Source organism: Ovis aries, chromosome 11 (assembly GCF_016772045.2).
Source record: "Ovis aries strain OAR_USU_Benz2616 breed Rambouillet chromosome 11, ARS-UI_Ramb_v3.0, whole genome shotgun sequence".
NCBI classification, from domain to species: domain Eukaryota; kingdom Metazoa; phylum Chordata; class Mammalia; order Artiodactyla; family Bovidae; genus Ovis; species Ovis aries.
In genome coordinates this window covers 51828272-51845800 of record NC_056064.1, presented here as the reverse complement: position 1 = coordinate 51845800, position 17529 = coordinate 51828272, and the positions used below count along the sequence as shown (strand labels likewise).

Genomic DNA, 17529 nt, shown 5'->3' with positions numbered 1-17529 from the left:
GGGGGCGTCGCACCCTCCCCAGATCGCAAAAGGCGAGGCCAGGCCTCTCCCCAGAGCCCTCTTTCCTGCAGTGCGCATGGCCACTGGGCCCCTCCCACTTCCCAGGGGCGCCGAGGCCAAGAGGGCGAGGATGCCCCTGCGCGCCCCACCACCAGAGGGCGCACGCCCGGGGATGAGCACTCACCAAGGGCGCCTGCGCAGGGAACTGTCACGTGTCTCGCCGCCGCTGCGCCGCGGGCGCTGGATCCCGAGGTGGCCGCTGCGGCCGGCGCGCGTGCGCGGAGGTGAGCCGGCCCGACAGCTGGACTGGGGCTGCGGGTGGTCCCAGCGAGTGGCGGGGCCGGGGCGGTCCGCGGCAACCCCACAGACTGGGGGCTTGGCGCATCCAGGAAGTCGTCAAGCCCGAGAAGGGAGGGGTCGATCGATAGAAGGGTTGGTCGTCAGTGCTTTCCTTTTGGAGAAGTTGAGGGCATCGTGCCCCGGCCGCGCGCCAGCGGTCAGCAGTGACGACAGAGACCTCAGTAACATGGGGATCCCGGAAGCTCCACGGTACCCACTCACTGCCCCCGAGCTGGGCGAGGAAGGCTGTGCTTGCCCACGTTCACAGGGAGGAAGCTGAGGCACGGGAGGTTTAAAATTCTTCAGCTGCCTCTGCCGGTGGTGGAGCTGGGCTCTGAACGAAGCTTGTCCGTACCACCACTGTGGCCTGGGGACCAGCGGTTCAAAGTCACAGCCCAAAAACGGGGCGACAGGCCCTCCGGGGCGCCACTTAACCTACTGCCGGTCAGTCCTTCCCCATTTTTCTCTCTAAACTGTCGAGCGCTATGAGTGTGGCCCTTCCCCATTGTAGGATCTCTTCCCCCTTCTAGGCTGTCTTCCCTGTCTGTAAAATGGAAACAGGGAAGGGATGGGGTGCTGCCCTGACTGTGCCACTGGCCACCTCTTCAACTTCTGAAGTCTGGGTGGGAAGGGCCAAGACCTTCCACTTTGAGTTCCCCAAGTTTCTGAATAATCACCATCACAGATGTGTCTGGCAGAGTCAAGTGGAGCTGGGGCACTGTGTGGTATAAAAAATTTATATTTATCCCCAGTCTTTGTCTCCAGTTCCTGACACATAACTCTTAAAGACACTAGAATCTTGGTGGTGATAAGAATGTCTGTTTCATGCTAATGAGATGACTGGGGGCTTGTAAACAGCTTCAGAATGGGAACTCGTCCCCAGAAGGACCAAGGCAGGATTCCAGGGTGGGAACTTTCACCTGGCCTCACTCCCAGGAACCGTGGCTGGTGATTAAGTTAATTACCAGTGGTCAGTGATCTCATCCTTTCGTGCCTACATAATAAAACCCTAAAGTAGTCGGGGTTTAGAGAGCTTCCAAGCTGGTGAACACATTTTGTTGCTCAGAGGGTGGCCAGCCCAGAGAGGGCGTAGAAGCTGAGCACCCCTTCTCCATACCTCGCCCTCTGGGTATTCCGAGGTTGTATCTTTTATAATAAACAAGTAAAGTACTTTCCTAAGTTCTGTGAGTTGTTCTAGCCAGTTATTGAACCTGATGTGAGGGGTGTTGTGTGAACCCTGGAATTTATAGCTGCGTGGTCAGAAGTGCAAGTGACAGTCTGGAACTTGCAGGTAGTGTCTGAGGTGGGGGAAGTTCATGGCACTGAGCCCTCAACCTGTAGGGTCTTTGCTAATCCAGTAGTTCTCATCAGAATTGAATTGACCTGAGTGTGAAAAAGCCCCACACTTTTGGTGTCAGAAGTGTTGTGAATGAAAACAGTTTGCTCTTACACCTTACATACTGGTGAAGTATGGTGCCCAGAATGTCCCAGGTGACTGACTGGTCTGTGTTTGGGACAGGCTCAGACTCTCAATGACGTGGGTGCACTTCTGCGGTGGGTGACTTCTCCCCACCCTCACCCCCCAGTATCTGCATGTTTCCAGAGGCCGTGAGAATGCAGCTTACAGACCTGCCACAAGGAGCTTTGCTGACAGAGGTTCAGCTCCTGTGCCCTGAAATCATCACTGCCATCTCCTGCAAGGGGCCACCTCCTGGCCCTTAACACTAGGGCAGGCTTCTTCTGGGAGACCTGGACCCCTCTGAGGACCAGCTTTGGCTTGAGGACTCCCACCGCCATGGCCTTGCCCAACCTTCCTTAACCTGCATAACAGTCTGGGGCTCTGGGAGCCACTACTCTCCTGTGAGGTCAAAAGGTTGGGTACACGTGGGTGGTCTCAGCCTCTCTGCCAACCTCCTCATTTTCTCTCAAGCAGATTTATGTTTAGTCCCGTATCCATGGCTGCTGCTCCTCAGAGGAGCTGGACAAACAAGCAAGACGCAGGTAATAACAGTCTCAGCACCAGACTCACCAGAGCGAGGCTCCAGTGCAGTGGCTATGGCAGAGACTGCTATGGGCAGGTTTCTCACACACCTGACGGCAGGGGCCAGGAGGGCCTCCCCTTGCCAAGTCCTGGGGGCCGGGCCTCTCTCGTGTGCTTGGCCGTCCGTTGCCCTGGGTTGTGGTGCCCAAGACCCCTCAGAGGCTGTATCCACATCCAGGTCAGCAGAGAGGGACAGAGAAAGGGTGCACTTCCGCCCCATTGGCCAAGACTTAATCACCTCGGCCACAGTCCTCATACAAGAGCGGGACTTACTCCATCTACTGTGGGAACTTGTTCCGCTTGATCTGTCACGTGAGTCTTTATTAAGTCATTTTGTTATTTTGTCTTTATTAAGTCATTTTGACAGACATTCTAGCTGCGTTAATCTGTGACATATTAGAAGACTTCACAATGGGCAGAATTCTACAACTCCCTGTTTGGGACTTTTCTCTCCTTTCCCTTTTTCCTCCCTGCCCCAGGTCTGCCCTCACTCACTTCCGCCCTGGGCGCTGTTGGGCCAGCCCCAAGTCAAGTCTGGAAGCTGCTTTGAGAGTCCCCTGAGGACCTGGGCATTCCCTCCTGCTGTCCTGTTAAGCCTGGTTCTTCTGTCTGCCCGCTTCCTAGATCCACTGTCCACCCATGATGAGGTGGCCACCCTGCTCCCGCACCCTGCTGGGGGTCTGCACCCTCCTCTCCTTGGCCCTCCTGGGGCACATCCTGCTTCATGACTTGGAGATGGTCCCCCGAGAACTACGAGGCTTCTCCCAAGATGAGATTCACCAAGCTTGCCAGCCAGGAGCCAGCAGCCCAGATTGCCGTGGCAGCCCCAGGGCAGCGCCCACACAGTGCGATCTGCCCCCCAACAGCCGCTTCGACTGCGCCCCAGACAAGGGCATCACCCAGCAGCAATGTGAGGCCCGCGGCTGCTGCTACGTGCCTGCAGAGTGGCCTCCGGATGCCCAGATGGGGCAGCCCTGGTGCTTCTTCCCTCCCAGCTACCCCAGTTACAGGCTGGAGAATCTGACCTCCACTGAGACAGGGTACACGGCCACCCTGACCCGTGCCGTCCCGACCTTCTTCCCCAAGGACATCATGACCTTGAAGCTGGACGTGTTGATGGAGACCGAGAGCAGACTTCACTTCACGGTGGGCAGGATGGGGGCCATGGGCTGGGCAGGGGCAGAGAGTTTGTGGACAGTGGATGAAGATGGGTTCTGCTGTGCTGAGTGGCTCAGTCACGTCCGACTCTTTGAGGCCCCATGGACTGTAGCCCACCAGGCTCCTCTGTCCACGGGGTTCTCCAGGCAAGAACACTTGAGTGGGTTGCCATGCCCTCCTCCAGGGGATCTTCCAACCCAGGGACTGAAGCCAGGTCTCCTGCATTGCAGGTGGATTCTTTAGCATCTGAGCCACCAGGGAAGCCTGAAGACAGACTCTATGGGGTGTTCATTTACGCATAGATGTGTACTGTACCCTCACCCAGAGTCTGGGTGTGAGCAGACCTGGCATCACATTCAGGGGATAGTGGGTCACTAAGACAGTGACTGGGAGGCTCTAGGAGTGTTCTAGAGGGCAGGGCTTAAAGTGAGGTGGTGGGAGGTTAGGTTCCCCCTCAGGAAGTGACATCCCAGCTGGGACCTAAAGCAGTAGGTAGGAAGGGGGACATTCCAGGCAGTGGGCGGTGGGATCCCAGCCACTGAGGGCAGGACCTCTTGTCCGATTTATTCCCAGCTGCTGGGACAGTGTCTGGCACATAGCAGGTACTTGGTAAAAACTTGTCAACTGAATGAATGTCCAGACACAAAGGTGAGAGAGCCTGCAGCACACAGTTCAGTAATACCCAGTTATTTTAACAAAGTAATTAATAGCAGCCATGAATTACTGAGTGATGACTGTGTACCCAAACAATGGTTGGGTGATCTAATTATGTTTTTGCATTCACCCTATGACTAGAAATGCCAGGCAGAAAACCATTGCCAGATTCAGGAAATAAAAATACAATTTTGAATTTCAGATAACGGAGGAATTGGTCTTTTTTTTTTTTTTTTTTTTTTTTTAAGCATAAGTATGTCCCATAGAATTTCTGGGACATATTAATACTAAAAACAATTGTGTGTCTGAAACCCAGATTTCCTGGTGTTCTGTAATTTACCTGGCAGCCCACAGGAGGTGCTCTCCTGGCTTTATAGGATACTGAGGCTCAGGGGTGTGGACTAGTCTGTCCACAACTCCACGCTCTGTGCAGCTGCCCTGGGACTTGAACTGATTCCTCCCTCCTCTGGAGGGTGAAGGATGGAGTAGACAGGTGTTAGGGGTGGCCAGCCACCAAGGGCCTCATGACACTATTCTTGTCCTCTAGATCAAAGATCCCGCCAACAGACGCTATGAGGTGCCCTTGGAGACCCCGCGTGTCAGCAGCCAGGCACCGTTCACACTCTACAGCGTGGAGTTCTCAGAGGAGCCCTTTGGGGTGGTCGTGCGGCGGAAGCTGGACGGACGGGTGCTGTGAGTGCCTAGTCTCTGTGCCCCACCCCCCAATCTGTGTAGGAAGGCCAGGGAGCTGGAGGGCATTGTCCCTGACCCTGTTGTGGTCCACCCTCCTGCTCTGGCCTCCTTGCTGTTCATGGCCCCTGGGGGTCCTGGTGCTCACTGTTCCCTGCACCCGAGCCGTCAAAGGCCCCTTCTCAAAGGCCCCCCACTCACACTGTCCACCCCCAGGGAGGCCCATTGGGAGTGATTTTCCCTGGGGGACACTGGGCAACAGCTGGAGACATTGTCACCACCAAGGCGGGGATACAGGGATTCCACCCAGCTCCCCACGGCACACAGGACAGCCCAGAACACAGAGGGACTGGCCCAGTGCCTCGGCTGAGAAACCCTGTCCAGTCTAAAGGAGCAGCCCCACTCCAGGCAGTACCCCCTACTCTGCTTTATTATTTGCTTATCACATAGTACATATCAACATGGGCTTCCCTAGTAGCTCAGCCAGTAAAGAATCTGCCTGCAGTGCAGGAGACCTGGGTTTGAACCCTGGGTGGGGAAGATCCCCCAGAGGAGGACATGGCAACCCACTCCAGTATTCTTGCCTGGAAAATCCCCATGGGCAGAGAAGCCTGCCGGGCTACAGTCCATGGGGTCACAGAGCCAGACACGACTGAGTGACTAAGCACAGCACACGGCACATATCAGTTTACCAGACACTGCAGTTATTAACTTGTCTCATCCTTTCTCTTGACCCTGTGGAACCTCGGAGTGCCCTAACTGCCTCTGGCTGGGCAGCTCCATGAAGTCTGGGAGCAGTTTGGCCCTCCTGGGAGGTGGTACTCAGGGCCACAACTGCCAGGACTGGAAGGGTTTGGGGCAGCAGCCGCTTGCGATCAGGGCTCACAGAGCTGTCAGCTTCTCATGTGAGGCCACCTGGACTCTTCTGGCAGGCTGAACACTACGGTGGCCCCCCTGTTCTTTGCGGACCAATTTCTGCAGCTGTCCACCTCCCTGCCATCCCACTATATCACAGGCCTTGCCGAACACCTTGGGTCCCTGATGCTCAGCACCAATTGGACCAAGATCACCCTCTGGAACCGGGACATTGCCCCTGAGGTAAAAGGGTGGCAGAAGGGGTCTGGGATCAGAGGGGCTTCATGGGCCAGGACGTAAAGTGGGGTGTCTGCCATGTCCCAGCCCAACGTGAACCTGTACGGATCTCACCCTTTCTACCTGGTCCTGGAGGATGGCGGGTTGGCTCACGGGGTCTTCCTGCTGAACAGCAATGCCATGGGTAAGCATGGGGGCACTGGGGCCCTCCACATCTTCTGGCCAGTTCTGCTTCTAAGCCCCCAGCCTGGGTTTCCCTGGTGCAGCTACACCGCCTCCTACCTTGAGGGGCCTGGGGCTCTCTGTACCTGCCTGACAGGCTGCAGGTCTCAGAGAGGGGGCAGAGAATTGGGCCTTGTAAATTCTCCGAGAAATGAGCAGTGGGCCATGGCCTCTGCCAGCTCTATCCTTCGGTGCCCCTAAGGTGAGACCTCTGATGTGAGGAGGGGGACTAAGGCCAAAAAGCGGGGCCTCAGGCTGCTCAGCACCTTCCTGTCTTGCTCCAAGTCTCTCAGTGACCTGGGCTTAGAGTGACTGTCCTGGTCCCCCAGCTCCCTGCGGGAGGACCTCTGCAGCAGGTGTTTGGCCCATTGGTGCAGCGCTGAAGGCCCCAGGGAAGGGGGGTGAGTATTTGTCCCTGAGCCCCAAGGCTGCTTCCTCCAGATGTGGTCCTGCAGCCCAGCCCAGCCCTCAGCTGGAGGTCGACAGGCGGGATCCTGGACGTGTACATCTTCCTGGGCCCGGAGCCCAAGAGCGTGGTGCAGCAGTACCTGGATGTCGTGGGTAGGCCTCACCCCAGCCCCGGCTGCTCCCTCCCCAACCCCTCCTGCCCACTCACAGTCACCTTGGCCCCCAGGCTACCCGTTCATGCCGCCGTACTGGGGCCTGGGCTTCCACCTGTGCCGTTGGGGCTACTCCACCTCTGCCATCACCCGCCAGGTCGTGGAGAACATGACCAGGGCCTACTTCCCCCTGGTGAGTGCTGGGGAAGGGCCTGGGGCCCGTTGTGGGGCGGGGGTGGTGAGCCTGGGCCCCAGTCGCCCTGTGCTGTGGCTGCAGGATGTTCAGTGGAATGACCTCGACTACATGGATGCCAGACGGGACTTCACTTTCAACAAGGACCACTTTGGGGACTTCCCAGCCATGGTGCAGGAGCTCCACCAGGGTGGTCGGCGGTACATCATGATCGTGGTGAGTGCCCCTTGTGTCCTGTGCCACACGGAGCGGGCTCTTTTAGAAGCCAAGGGTCTGAGCATCTGGTGGCTCCAACTCAGTGGCATCGTTGTTGACCTGCCATGGGCACAGAGAACATTTCTGAGGGTCTTTGGTATTGAGGGAATATCAGATTTATAGATTTGGCCTTTGTGATCCAGTGATGTCCCTGGAAATGTCTTTGCTCAGGATCCTTGCAACTGTAAGTTGCTTGAACCGCTGAAAGCAAGTGGTGAGGGCATCCCTCGGCTGACACCGCTCAGCTGTGGGCAGGCCAGGTGGAGTTGTGTGCCGGAGCAGCTGCAACGCTCTGTGAGACCCCTGCCTTTCCTCCCAGTGGTCAGCTCTGCCTTGTGGGGAGCAGAGCAGGCTCTGAGTGGTTCAGCACAAAGACACACTTCCCTAGGCCAGTCCCCGAAGCCAGAGGGGTGCAGTTCAGGCTGGTATAGCTTGTGGGGGGGCGGTGGCCGGAGGAGGAGGTGGGGAGGGGGAGACAACCAAGTGGTCGCCACCGTGGATGCCCTTCAGGAGAGGAAATCCGTTTGGAATTGGACTGATGGTATTTCCATCCTCACGGCGCCTCTGAAGGGAGCAGTGTCCAGGGCCACTCACTCAGAGTAAAGAGGGCAGGTGCAGACCGTTTCTTATTTTTATTTCTGAATGAAATAAATGGTCGCTGTAGAGCATTTGTGAAATTCTGGGCCCTTCAAGCAAAAGTAACTTGCATCCAGGTGCTCCCTGTTTGGCCATCCGGGGGCAGGTCGCGTGCACCTCCATGCGCAGCGTGTTGACTCCTGTGAAGCCGCATCCATTTCTGCCTTGCTAACATTTAGGGAGAGCGTTTTCCCAGCGATGGGGCCAAAGTTTCAGGCGTTTACTTCTCATCCTGACCGGTTTCTCTCTCCAGGATCCTGCCATCAGCAGCTCAGGCCCTGCTGGGACCTACCGACCCTACGACGAGGGTCTGAGGCGGGGGGTCTTCATCACCAATGAGACTGGGCAGCCACTGATTGGGCAGGTACAGTGGGGCCTGGGGGGGCAAGGGGGAGAAAGAGGGGTCTCCAGCCAGTGGTACTGAAGGCGGGGTTCACAGCTAGGGGTGACAGTGGCTTCTGACAAGGCAGGGCACCTAGAATCCTTGTGTCAGGGGCCCTTGTTTGCAGGCAGTTCAGACATGAGCTCCAAAGTTCCTCAGGGAGACCTCAGAGCCTCTGGGTCCCCAGGGGCTTTCTGGGGAGGAGTGGTGGGGGTTGCAGGGGTGCATCCAGAAGAGTCCCTGCCTCTTCCCAAGGGCAAGCCCAGGACCAGGAGGGTGGCTTCCGGAGCCTTTCCCCATGCTCCTCCCCCTTGCAGTCCACCCACCCCCAGGGGAGAGGAGTGAGGCTGCAGCCCTGCCCGCAGCTGGTTTGCCCAGGGCCTCTGTGCAGGCTCCAGGGGCCCCGTCTGCCCTCTGACCTCTTGTCCAGGTGTGGCCCGGACTCACCGCCTTCCCCGACTTCACCAACCCCGAAGCTCTTGACTGGTGGCAGGACATGGTGACCGAGTTCCACGCCCAAGTGCCCTTCGATGGCATGTGGATCGTGAGTGTGGCCCTGCCCCTGGGTGTCCTGTGGCCTTGGGAACCAGCCCCAAGCCCTGCACCAGGTAGGATGTCCAACCCCTGGTCCTTTCTCGCAGGATATGAACGAGCCATCCAATTTTGTGAGGGGCTCAGTGGATGGCTGCCCAGACAACAGCCTGGAGAACCCGCCCTACCTCCCAGGTGACCTGTCCCCTGATCCCTGCCTGCCTCCACCTGCCTGTTCCCAGCACTAGTCAGCTGGGGATTTAATAGCTCAAATCAAGGGATTTCCCTTCTCTGGTTTGGGAGGCTTGAAGCCCTGGTTTCTGAGAAGCTGATGGATAGCAGGAGCCTGGGACAGGAGTGAGGTTCCCGTGGGGAGACCTCAGCCACGTGATGCTGACCAGGCCTGTGCTGCGTGAGCGCTCAGAGGGGGCGCTCCAGGCGCAGCTGGTTCAGAAGCAGGCAGAGGTGAAGTCTGGGTCTGCAGAGGCCAGGCTGTGGCACCACCTTGTCCTGTCCTTGGAGAAGTGGAGACTGTACCCAGGTTCCAAGGGGCTCCAGGATGTGGGGGGCACCAGCCTGCTGGGCAGAGGCTCCAAGGAAACAGCCCCCTCTTCTCCAGGGGTGGTTGGCGGGACCCTCCGGGCAGCCACCATCTGCGCCTCCAGCCACCAGTTCCTGTCTACACACTATGACCTGCACAACCTGTATGGCCTGACTGAAGCCTTAGCCTCCCACAGGTGAGGGGCCAGGGTTGGGGAAGGAGAGAAGGAAGCCCAGGGCCCCTTCCCCCAAGGGCCCCTGCCACCCCCATTCTAACCCTTCTTGCCCTCCAACTCCATGCCTGGTGCCTCAGAGGAAGGGCATGGTGATGAGACAGAGAGCCAGGGCTTGCCAGGACCTCTGGCTTCCTTGAGCTTCAGGGGATGTTTGTCCAGCATGGGACACGTGCATTTTGAGGGTATTTGGGTGGCAGGGCTGACTGCCCGGCAGACATGGGCGGAGGCCTCAGCTATCTGGCTCCTTGCTCCCAGCCCGCCCTCCCTGCTGCGCTGCCAGGCACTCTTGCCGGCAGTGATGGGGTTCCCGGTGACCCCGCTCAGCACAGCTCTCTCCACCCAGGGCCCTGGTGAAGGCTCGAGGGACACGTCCCTTTGTGATCTCTCGCTCAACCTTTGCCGGCCATGGCCGATACTCTGGTCACTGGACTGGGGATGTGTGGAGCAACTGGGAGCAGCTTTCCTACTCTGTGCCAGGTGAGCACACCTGTCAGGAGGTGGGGCAAGGAGGGGAGGGTGGGCCCCCTCTCCAGGGGAGTTTGTCCAGAGCCAGGTCCTCAGAGAGATGCTGCTGTGATGGGGTGGGGCCTGCCGCCAACTCCTATGAGAGGGCTCACCTCTGCAAGTCAGCTACCCATGTGAGTGGGCTAACCTGTGGTGCTGCTCTTCCCAGCATCCCATCTTGGATTCATGCTTTGTCAGAACATCCCTTCTGATAACCACATTCTGAGCTGCGTGAAAACTGCATCTGAGCTCAGTCCAAAGGGCGCCCCCACCCCTGTTGTCTCTGCCTGGCTCCACCTTGCAAAGAGAATTTTGATTTTTGTTCCAAGAGCTCTGATGCTGCAGACGTCTTAGGACGTCTCAGCAATGGCTCAGGAGCCCTGGGGAGAGGGTAGAGGTGACCCCCGGAAGTCACAGCTGAAGAGAGCCTCCCCCAAACCCTCCAGCCTGGAAGTGCTTTCCTAGTCACAGGCTCGCTTCCACGTGTGATGCGTATGTGATGTCGCATATGTGACATCCTGTATGTGATGTCCTGCCAAGCTGAGTCCATTCTTCCTTCACAAAGCCACTGCCGGCTCTGCCCATGGGTGCTGACTGGCTCTGATTTTCACCCTTGGGCCAGCATGGCGGTCAGGCCGGAATCCTCTTGAACTTTTGCCATTGTAATTGTGTCTTGGTGTAGGTCTGTTTGAGTTCATCTTGTTTGGGACTCTCTGTGTTTCCTGTACCTGATTCCTTCTGATAGGGAAATGAGTCATGGTAGATCAGTGCCCACCCTGATGTCCTCAACCTGATTATGTCTGCAGTGACCCTGTTTCCAAATGTGGTCACATTTGCAGCAACTGGGGGTTAGGACTAGAACTTAACCTTTGTGGGGCGGGGAGGGGATTCAATTCATCCCTGACCAATCTAGGTTGCCCTGCACACTCTAGGTGTTAGGGAGCAGATACGGCTGGGTGTTCTGCCGAAACCACAAGTGCAGGATGCACCAGCCATTGGGTGGGGGCTGGGTGGGAGGGGCTTTGGGAGAGAGCCTCCTTCCTCGCCAGTTCAACAGACACGTCTGTCAGGCTCCTGGACTGGTCCAGCTGTGGCATCTGCAGACCTGTCCGACTCTGCCCTCCAGAAACCTTGCTTTTCAATCTGCTGGGGGTGCCCCTGGTGGGGGCCGACATCTGTGGCTTCCTGGGCAACACCTCAGAGGAGCTGTGTGTGCGTTGGACCCAGCTGGGGGCCTTCTACCCCTTCATGCGGAACCACAATGCCCTGATCAGCCAGGTAGGGTGGGGACGGCAGGGGAGGCTGTGCCCTGGGGAATGCCACTTTCTGTGCCAGGGAGCCCAGCGCTGGCTGGCCCCGAACTGCCAGGTCTCCTGCGGTGGGGGCACCAGGCACTGCCACCCCAGATCCCAGGTGCTTCTGCCACTCCCTCCACTGCAGCCGCAGGAACCATACAGGTTCAGCGAGACGGCGCAGCAAGCCATGAGGAAGGCCTTCACCCTGCGCTACGTGCTGCTGCCCTATCTCTACACGCTGTTCCACGGGGCCCACGTCAGAGGCGAGACGGTGGCCCGGCCCCTCTTCCTGGAGTGAGTGCCTGGGTTGGGAGCAATGGCCTCAGGCCCACTGACCCCAGGGCAGCCATCCTCCTGCGTCGGGTGTTCCAGGCACCAAGAGGAAGGAGGTGGCAGCAAAATCTGGGCTCTCCCCGCTGAGGTACCCCCAGTCCCTACTCACTGGATTCCAGTTCAGGGCTGGGAGCCCTTGATAACAGAAAATCCCATGGTGAACACTGAGTACAGACCAGGCCTCCCAGATGGCAAAACAAGGTGTAAGTCTACCGTAATTGAATCTGTTTGGGGCTTAAGGTAATAAGACCACCAAAGAAATCCAATAGCTATCCCCTAGATAGGACTCGGTATACCTGAGAAGCTACTATTATGTAAAATGGCTCCTTGAATCAGAGGGTTAAAGGATTTTTCAGTAGTGTGGTAATTAGTAAGGTATTTGCAAAAATCTATTTTCCTCTCATCTCATACAAACTTAAATTCCAGATGAATTAAATGTCAGAAGTTAAACTGTAGAAAAAGCCCCAGGAAAACAGAAGTCCATGTTTTCCTCTGCTCTGGCAGGAGAGGGCTTTCTAAGCATCAAAAGCAGAAAGCAAAGGAAGGAGGTTTAACTTAGAGAAAAAAAAGATAACATTTCTCTGAACATAAACAGAAAAATAAACAAAACTGCTCTAAACATAGATTGTCAAGGCAAATGAATAGCAGAAAACCTTTGTGGCTCAGTTGAATCTGCCTGCAATGCAGCAGACCAGGGTTCAATCTTCCCTGGGTTGGGAAGATCCCCTAAAGAAGGGAAAGGCTGCCCACTCCAGTATTCCAGCCTGGAGAATTCCATGGACTGTATAGTCCATGAGGTCACAAAGAGTTGGACATGACTGAGTGACTTTCACTTGTCAATAAAATGACACTCTCCCTAATGTACAGAAACTCAGACCAAGTGTAAGACTAACATCAAGAACCAAATAAAACACGTGGGCAAGAGCACAGTTTGCAAGTAGGAAATGTAAACAGGTCATGCCCGGATAATCAGGCAAGGAGAGGTTATTCTTGGCTCCTGCCTTGACTTCATTTGGCCAGAACCAGCCCTGCCACGTGTAACCCAGGTCCTTCAGCTCCCTTCCAAACCTCCCCGTGGGCCTCCTGAGCCCACTGACCTCAGAGGTTGCCAGACCACCCTGCCAGTCTTTCCTCTTTGAAGGTTCCCCGAGGACCCCAGCACCTGGACTGTGGACCGCCAGCTCCTGTGGGGGGAGGCTCTGCTCATCACCCCAGTGCTCGAGGCTGAGAAGGTTGAAGTCACTGGCTACTTCCCCCAGGGCACATGGTACGACCTGCAGACGGTGAGTCCTGGGGCCTCGAAGCCTGGGAGGATGGAGGAGATGGTGGAGGGTTCCTCCCTCTGGCACTGTTGGTATGGAGGGGTCCTTGCTACATGAGGGCCCTCACCTGGAGCTGCTCCGCTAGCATCACCTTGTATGAGCCTTGCAGGACCCATTTTCTAGATGGAGAAACTGAGGCTGGATGGGTGACTTGCCACCAAGCTGAGCCAGGACTCCAGTTCTCCTGCTTCCACACACCTGCCCCTTCTCCCATTCTCTGAGCGGCCCCACCCGAGCCCTGGCTTCTGCCTCTCTTCGCTCTGTCCCCACTGTGGGGCTCAGTCTCCACTCTTGCCTCCCAACAACAGCACAGGGTCTTGGCACTGCTCAGGACCCTTTGTGACATGACATCCCCTTCCAGGTACCAATGGAAGCCATTGGCAGCCTCCCGCCTCCTGCACCCCTCACGTCTGTCATCCACAGCAAGGGGCAGTGGGTGACGCTATCCGCCCCACTGGACACCATCAATGTCCACCTCCGGGCCGGGTACATCATCCCTATGCAGGTATCTGGACCGGGCCCCTGAGCCCATTCATCCAGCCCTGGGGCTACTGGGCCCCCACATGTCTCTGTCCAGCTGGAGGTCCGCCCCCAGGGAGAGATGATGCTTCTGAGGGGTGAGGATGACCTGGGCTGGGGAAGGACACATCCCTGCACTGACTTGCTCCCAGGCCAGGCAGAGGTTAGGGCCTTCTAGAGCTTCGTTGGCCCTTCTCAGGAAACAGTCTGCAAACCTCCATGGGCCTTGTGTTCTCTGAGGTGTCCCCCTGTGTCAGTGGTCTCCATGGGCCTCCAGGCTACTTGGCCGTAGACTGTCCTGCGGATCTCGCTTTCTTCCACTATGGCACCGTCCTAGCCTAGCATTCCTCACACCTGGGTTTGGAGGCCTCCACCTGGCTTGGGACAGTGACGTGGGCCACCCTCTCCCAGGGCCCTGCCCTCACGACCACCGAGTCCCGCAAGCAGCCCATGGCCCTGGCTGTGGCCCTGACAGCCAGTGGGGAGGCCCAAGGGGAGCTGTTCTGGGATGACGGGGAGAGCCTGGGAGTGCTGGATGGTGGGGACTACACGCAGCTCATCTTCCTGGCCAAGAACGTGAGTCGGATCCGCCCCGGTTGGGGGCCATCTTGGGGTGACTATCCTGACTCGGTGAGGGTAGCTGGGCCTGGGGTTCTGGGGTGGCCACCTGTCACCGGGTCAACCAGACTGAAGGGGAGAAGAGCCCATGGGCCAAGTTCCTTGACCAGAGTTCCCTGCACTGTGCCAGCATCCCAGGGGTTGCAGGGGGTATGCTGCCCAGAGACCCTGCCCGAGTGGGGCTTGCTGCCCCAGACCATCTGCTCACACCTCCTGTCCTATCTCTCTGCTCCGGCCAGAACACCTTTGTAAACAAGCTGGTGCACATGAGCAGTGAGGGGGCCAGCCTGCAGCTGAGGAACGTGACCGTCCTGGGGGTGGCCACAGCCCCGCAGCAGGTCCTCTGCAACAGCATTCCTGTCTCCAACTTCACCTTCAACCCTGACACGGAGGCAAGAGAGCCCACAATTGGGCCCAGAGGGCCTACCCCTGAGGGTGGGTGAGGGGGTGGGAAATGCCAGCTGAGCTGGCATCATGGGACTCCCTGTCCAGCATGGAGAGGACACTTGAATGTTACAAGGGGCAGAAAGGAAGCTGAACTTCAGGGAAGAGTGGGATGTTTAGCCCCTTACACTTCACATCTTTCCTTTGCCCGTGTCCATGTTGTCGGCCCCTGGTTTAAGGGCAGCTCGTTTCCAAAGCAGATTGAGGCGGCCACTGCCAAGAGTGCTGGGAGGGAACCCAGCGAGACTCCCAGGCCTGGGCCAGGCCCCACGTCCACTGCCCAGCCACACTACAGGTTCCTGTCTGCTCACTTCAGTTGCCAACCCAGTTTTCCTATTTCTTGTCCCCAGACTCTGGCCATCCCTGTCTCGCTGACCATGGGAGAGCAGTTTGTCATCAGTTGGTCTTAACCTGGGGCCCAGCGGTGTGCTGCTCCTTCACAGACCTCCCAGTGGCGCAGCGCCTGCACCCTCAGTCGGCGGTGTAGGGGCCTTGGGTCAGAAGCACCTGCCCCAAGTCACATGGCACTGACATCCTTGAACACCCAGATCCGCTTGCGAGTCTGTCTCCCTGGCTCTGGGCCAGCAGCTTGTCTGAGTCTTCTGCCCAGATGCCAGTCAGATCAGTGCCCTGAGGGGTGCCCTGTATTGGAAATGTTTACCGGAAGCTTGGCTCCTGTAGCCTATCACTGTACTGTGTGTGCACTGTCAGCCACCACTGCCTGCCTATGATGCAGAGGTGGTGCCTGGACAGGGAGGTACCTGCATTGCAAGGCCCCCACCTCAGGAGGCCCTGCTGCTGGGACCCGATGAAAGCACAGAACTGGGGGCTGCTGCAGCCTGCTTTCTGGGCTGCTGCCCCCAACTCAGCAGAGTTCACAGGACTCAGGGAACCCTCAATCTGAAGTGCAGTTATTTTCAATAAAAGGATGCAGCTGAAGGTCTTGATACAGAAGTAGGGCTCCATCCTTGATGGGCCCCTGAACACTTTCAGGCAGTGTGCATGCTTCACTGTGTGCTCTCAGAGCAGCCCCCCACAGCCCACCGCTCACACCACAGCACCCTCTCTCAGGTGACTGGAGAACAGCCAGCCAGGCCTGGTGTCAATCACCTGATGGGAGATGCGCGCCCTCCCCAACCCTGCCCAAGGGCTCTGTGGACTAAAGCTGCTACGCCCACGCTTCCATTCCCAGGTAACCACTGGTCTGCTTTTGGTCACTGTAAATCAGTTTACGTTTTTTGGAATTTTCTATGAATGGAATCATACAGCGAATGGGGGGGGGGGCACTAATATTAATCCAACTGCTCTGAGATTCATCCATGTAGTATGTGTGCTTTTTCATTGCCAAATAGTTTGCCGTGGTATGGAGGTGCCACATGGTTTATCAAATTTTAATGGCCTTAAGAGTGTTTTCAGCCTTTTACTGTTAGGAATAAAGATGTGGTCAGCAGTCATGGACCAGTGTGAATGGACATGTTTTCATTTCTCTTGAGCAGACACCAAGCATGACGGTCAGATCACATGGAGGGGGTGTGTGTATAATTGAACTGTTTTCCAAAGTGGGTGACCCGCTCTGTGCTCCTACCAGCTTTGCTGTGGCTTGGTCTAGTCTCTTCAATCTCAGTCATTCCAGGGACAGTGGATCTTATGGGTCTGATTCGTGTTCCTAATGACTGAAGATGGTGAGCATCTTTTCTTGGACTTATGTAACTCATAAATTTTCTTTGGTGAAGTGTCTGTTCAGGTGTTTTGCCTATTTTTTTACTTGGATTTGTTCCCCCTGAGTTATAAAATAGTTTTTCCATTGCTACTGACAAATTACCACAATCTTCCGTAGCTTAAAACAACAGGTTTATTCTATCACAGTTCTGTAGGTCAGAAGTCTGACTTGGTCTCACCGGGCTAAAATCAGGTGTTAGAAGGGCTGCTGCTTCCTCTCCGGAATTCGGTCTCCGGAACATACAGCTCTGAGGTCCACCGTCACCTACACATCCTCGTGAGCTTCTAGGGGCTACTCCAGATCATAGCTCGGGGCACCAAATCCGGCAGCGGTGAGCTGAATCCTCACCACTGAGACTCTCTTCCGCCTCTTCCATTACACCGCTCTCTGACCCATGGTAGCCCTTCATCTCAAAATCTTTAACTTAATCTCACCTGCAAAGCCCCTCTGGCCATTTAATGTGGGATATTCACAGGTTCCAGGGATTAAGATGTGGGCATTCGAGGTGGGGTGGATGGGTTTCTCTCATTTCTCAGAGTGAGAGCATGGGCTTTAGTAGTTGCAGCACATGGGCTCTAGAGCACAGGCTGAGTTTGCTCTGAGCCATGTAGGATCCTCCCCAGATCAGGGATCAAACTTGTGTTTGCTGCATTAGTATGCACAGTCTTTACCACTGAGCCATCAGGGAAGCCCGCAGATGGATTTCTTAATAGAGACTTCTTATCTAGGACATATTCTTGCCCACAGCACTGACAGACAGTAATTCCTTGTTTATTTTCACTACTGTCTGAGGTCCTAAGAAAAAAAATGGAAGTTGATAGACAATTAGTAGCCCTCATACTTAGCCCTCAGTTCTGAGTTTGTCATGTTAGAACCCAATTTCAGGTGGCGCTAGTGATAAAGAACCTGCCTGCCAATGCAAGAGACTCAAGAGTCACAGGTTCAATCCTTGGGTAAGGAAGATCTCCTGGAGAAGAAAATGGCAATCAACTCCAGCATTCTTGCCTGGAAAATTCCATGGACAGAGGAGCCTGGCTGGCTACAGTCCACGGGGTCACAAAAAGTTGGACATGACTAAGCACACATTTGGGGGGACCATCATTCTACCTACACACAAAATTCTTTGTATTTTCCAGTTTGTCTTTTGTCAAGTACATGCTTTACAAGTATTTTCCCCCTTGCTCATGCCCTTTTTAAGTATAACTTAGAAGAAGTGTTAGATTCCCCACCTGATTTTTGATACAG

General features: G+C 56.2%; 1 protein-coding gene across 7 annotated transcripts; it reads left to right on the top strand.

Annotated features, from left to right (window-relative positions):
- Positions 1-61: 61 nt before the first annotated feature.
- On the top strand, positions 62-16022 carry GAA (alpha glucosidase). Of its 7 annotated transcripts, none has more exons than XM_042256785.2 (22): positions 211-284; positions 2273-2340; positions 2559-2692; positions 3005-3526; positions 4740-4885; positions 5815-5980; positions 6062-6158; positions 6638-6757; positions 6831-6949; positions 7034-7165; positions 8094-8204; positions 8653-8766; positions 8864-8948; positions 9373-9490; positions 9873-10006; positions 11160-11311; positions 11474-11622; positions 12803-12944; positions 13345-13488; positions 13914-14078; positions 14360-14512; positions 14915-16022. In XM_042256785.2, exons 4-22 carry the CDS (start codon positions 3020-3022, stop codon positions 14972-14974), a joined length of 2814 nt encoding a protein of 937 aa, XP_042112719.1. In that variant the 5' UTR covers positions 211-284; positions 2273-2340; positions 2559-2692; positions 3005-3019; the 3' UTR covers positions 14975-16022. The 7 variants fall into 7 exon arrangements, with proteins under 7 accessions (XP_042112716.1, XP_042112719.1, XP_042112718.1 ...); XM_042256784.2 differs by having other exon boundaries at positions 211-783; XM_042256782.1 differs by lacking the exon at positions 2559-2692 and having other exon boundaries at positions 62-284.
- The last annotated feature ends 1507 nt before the right edge of the window (positions 16023-17529 follow it).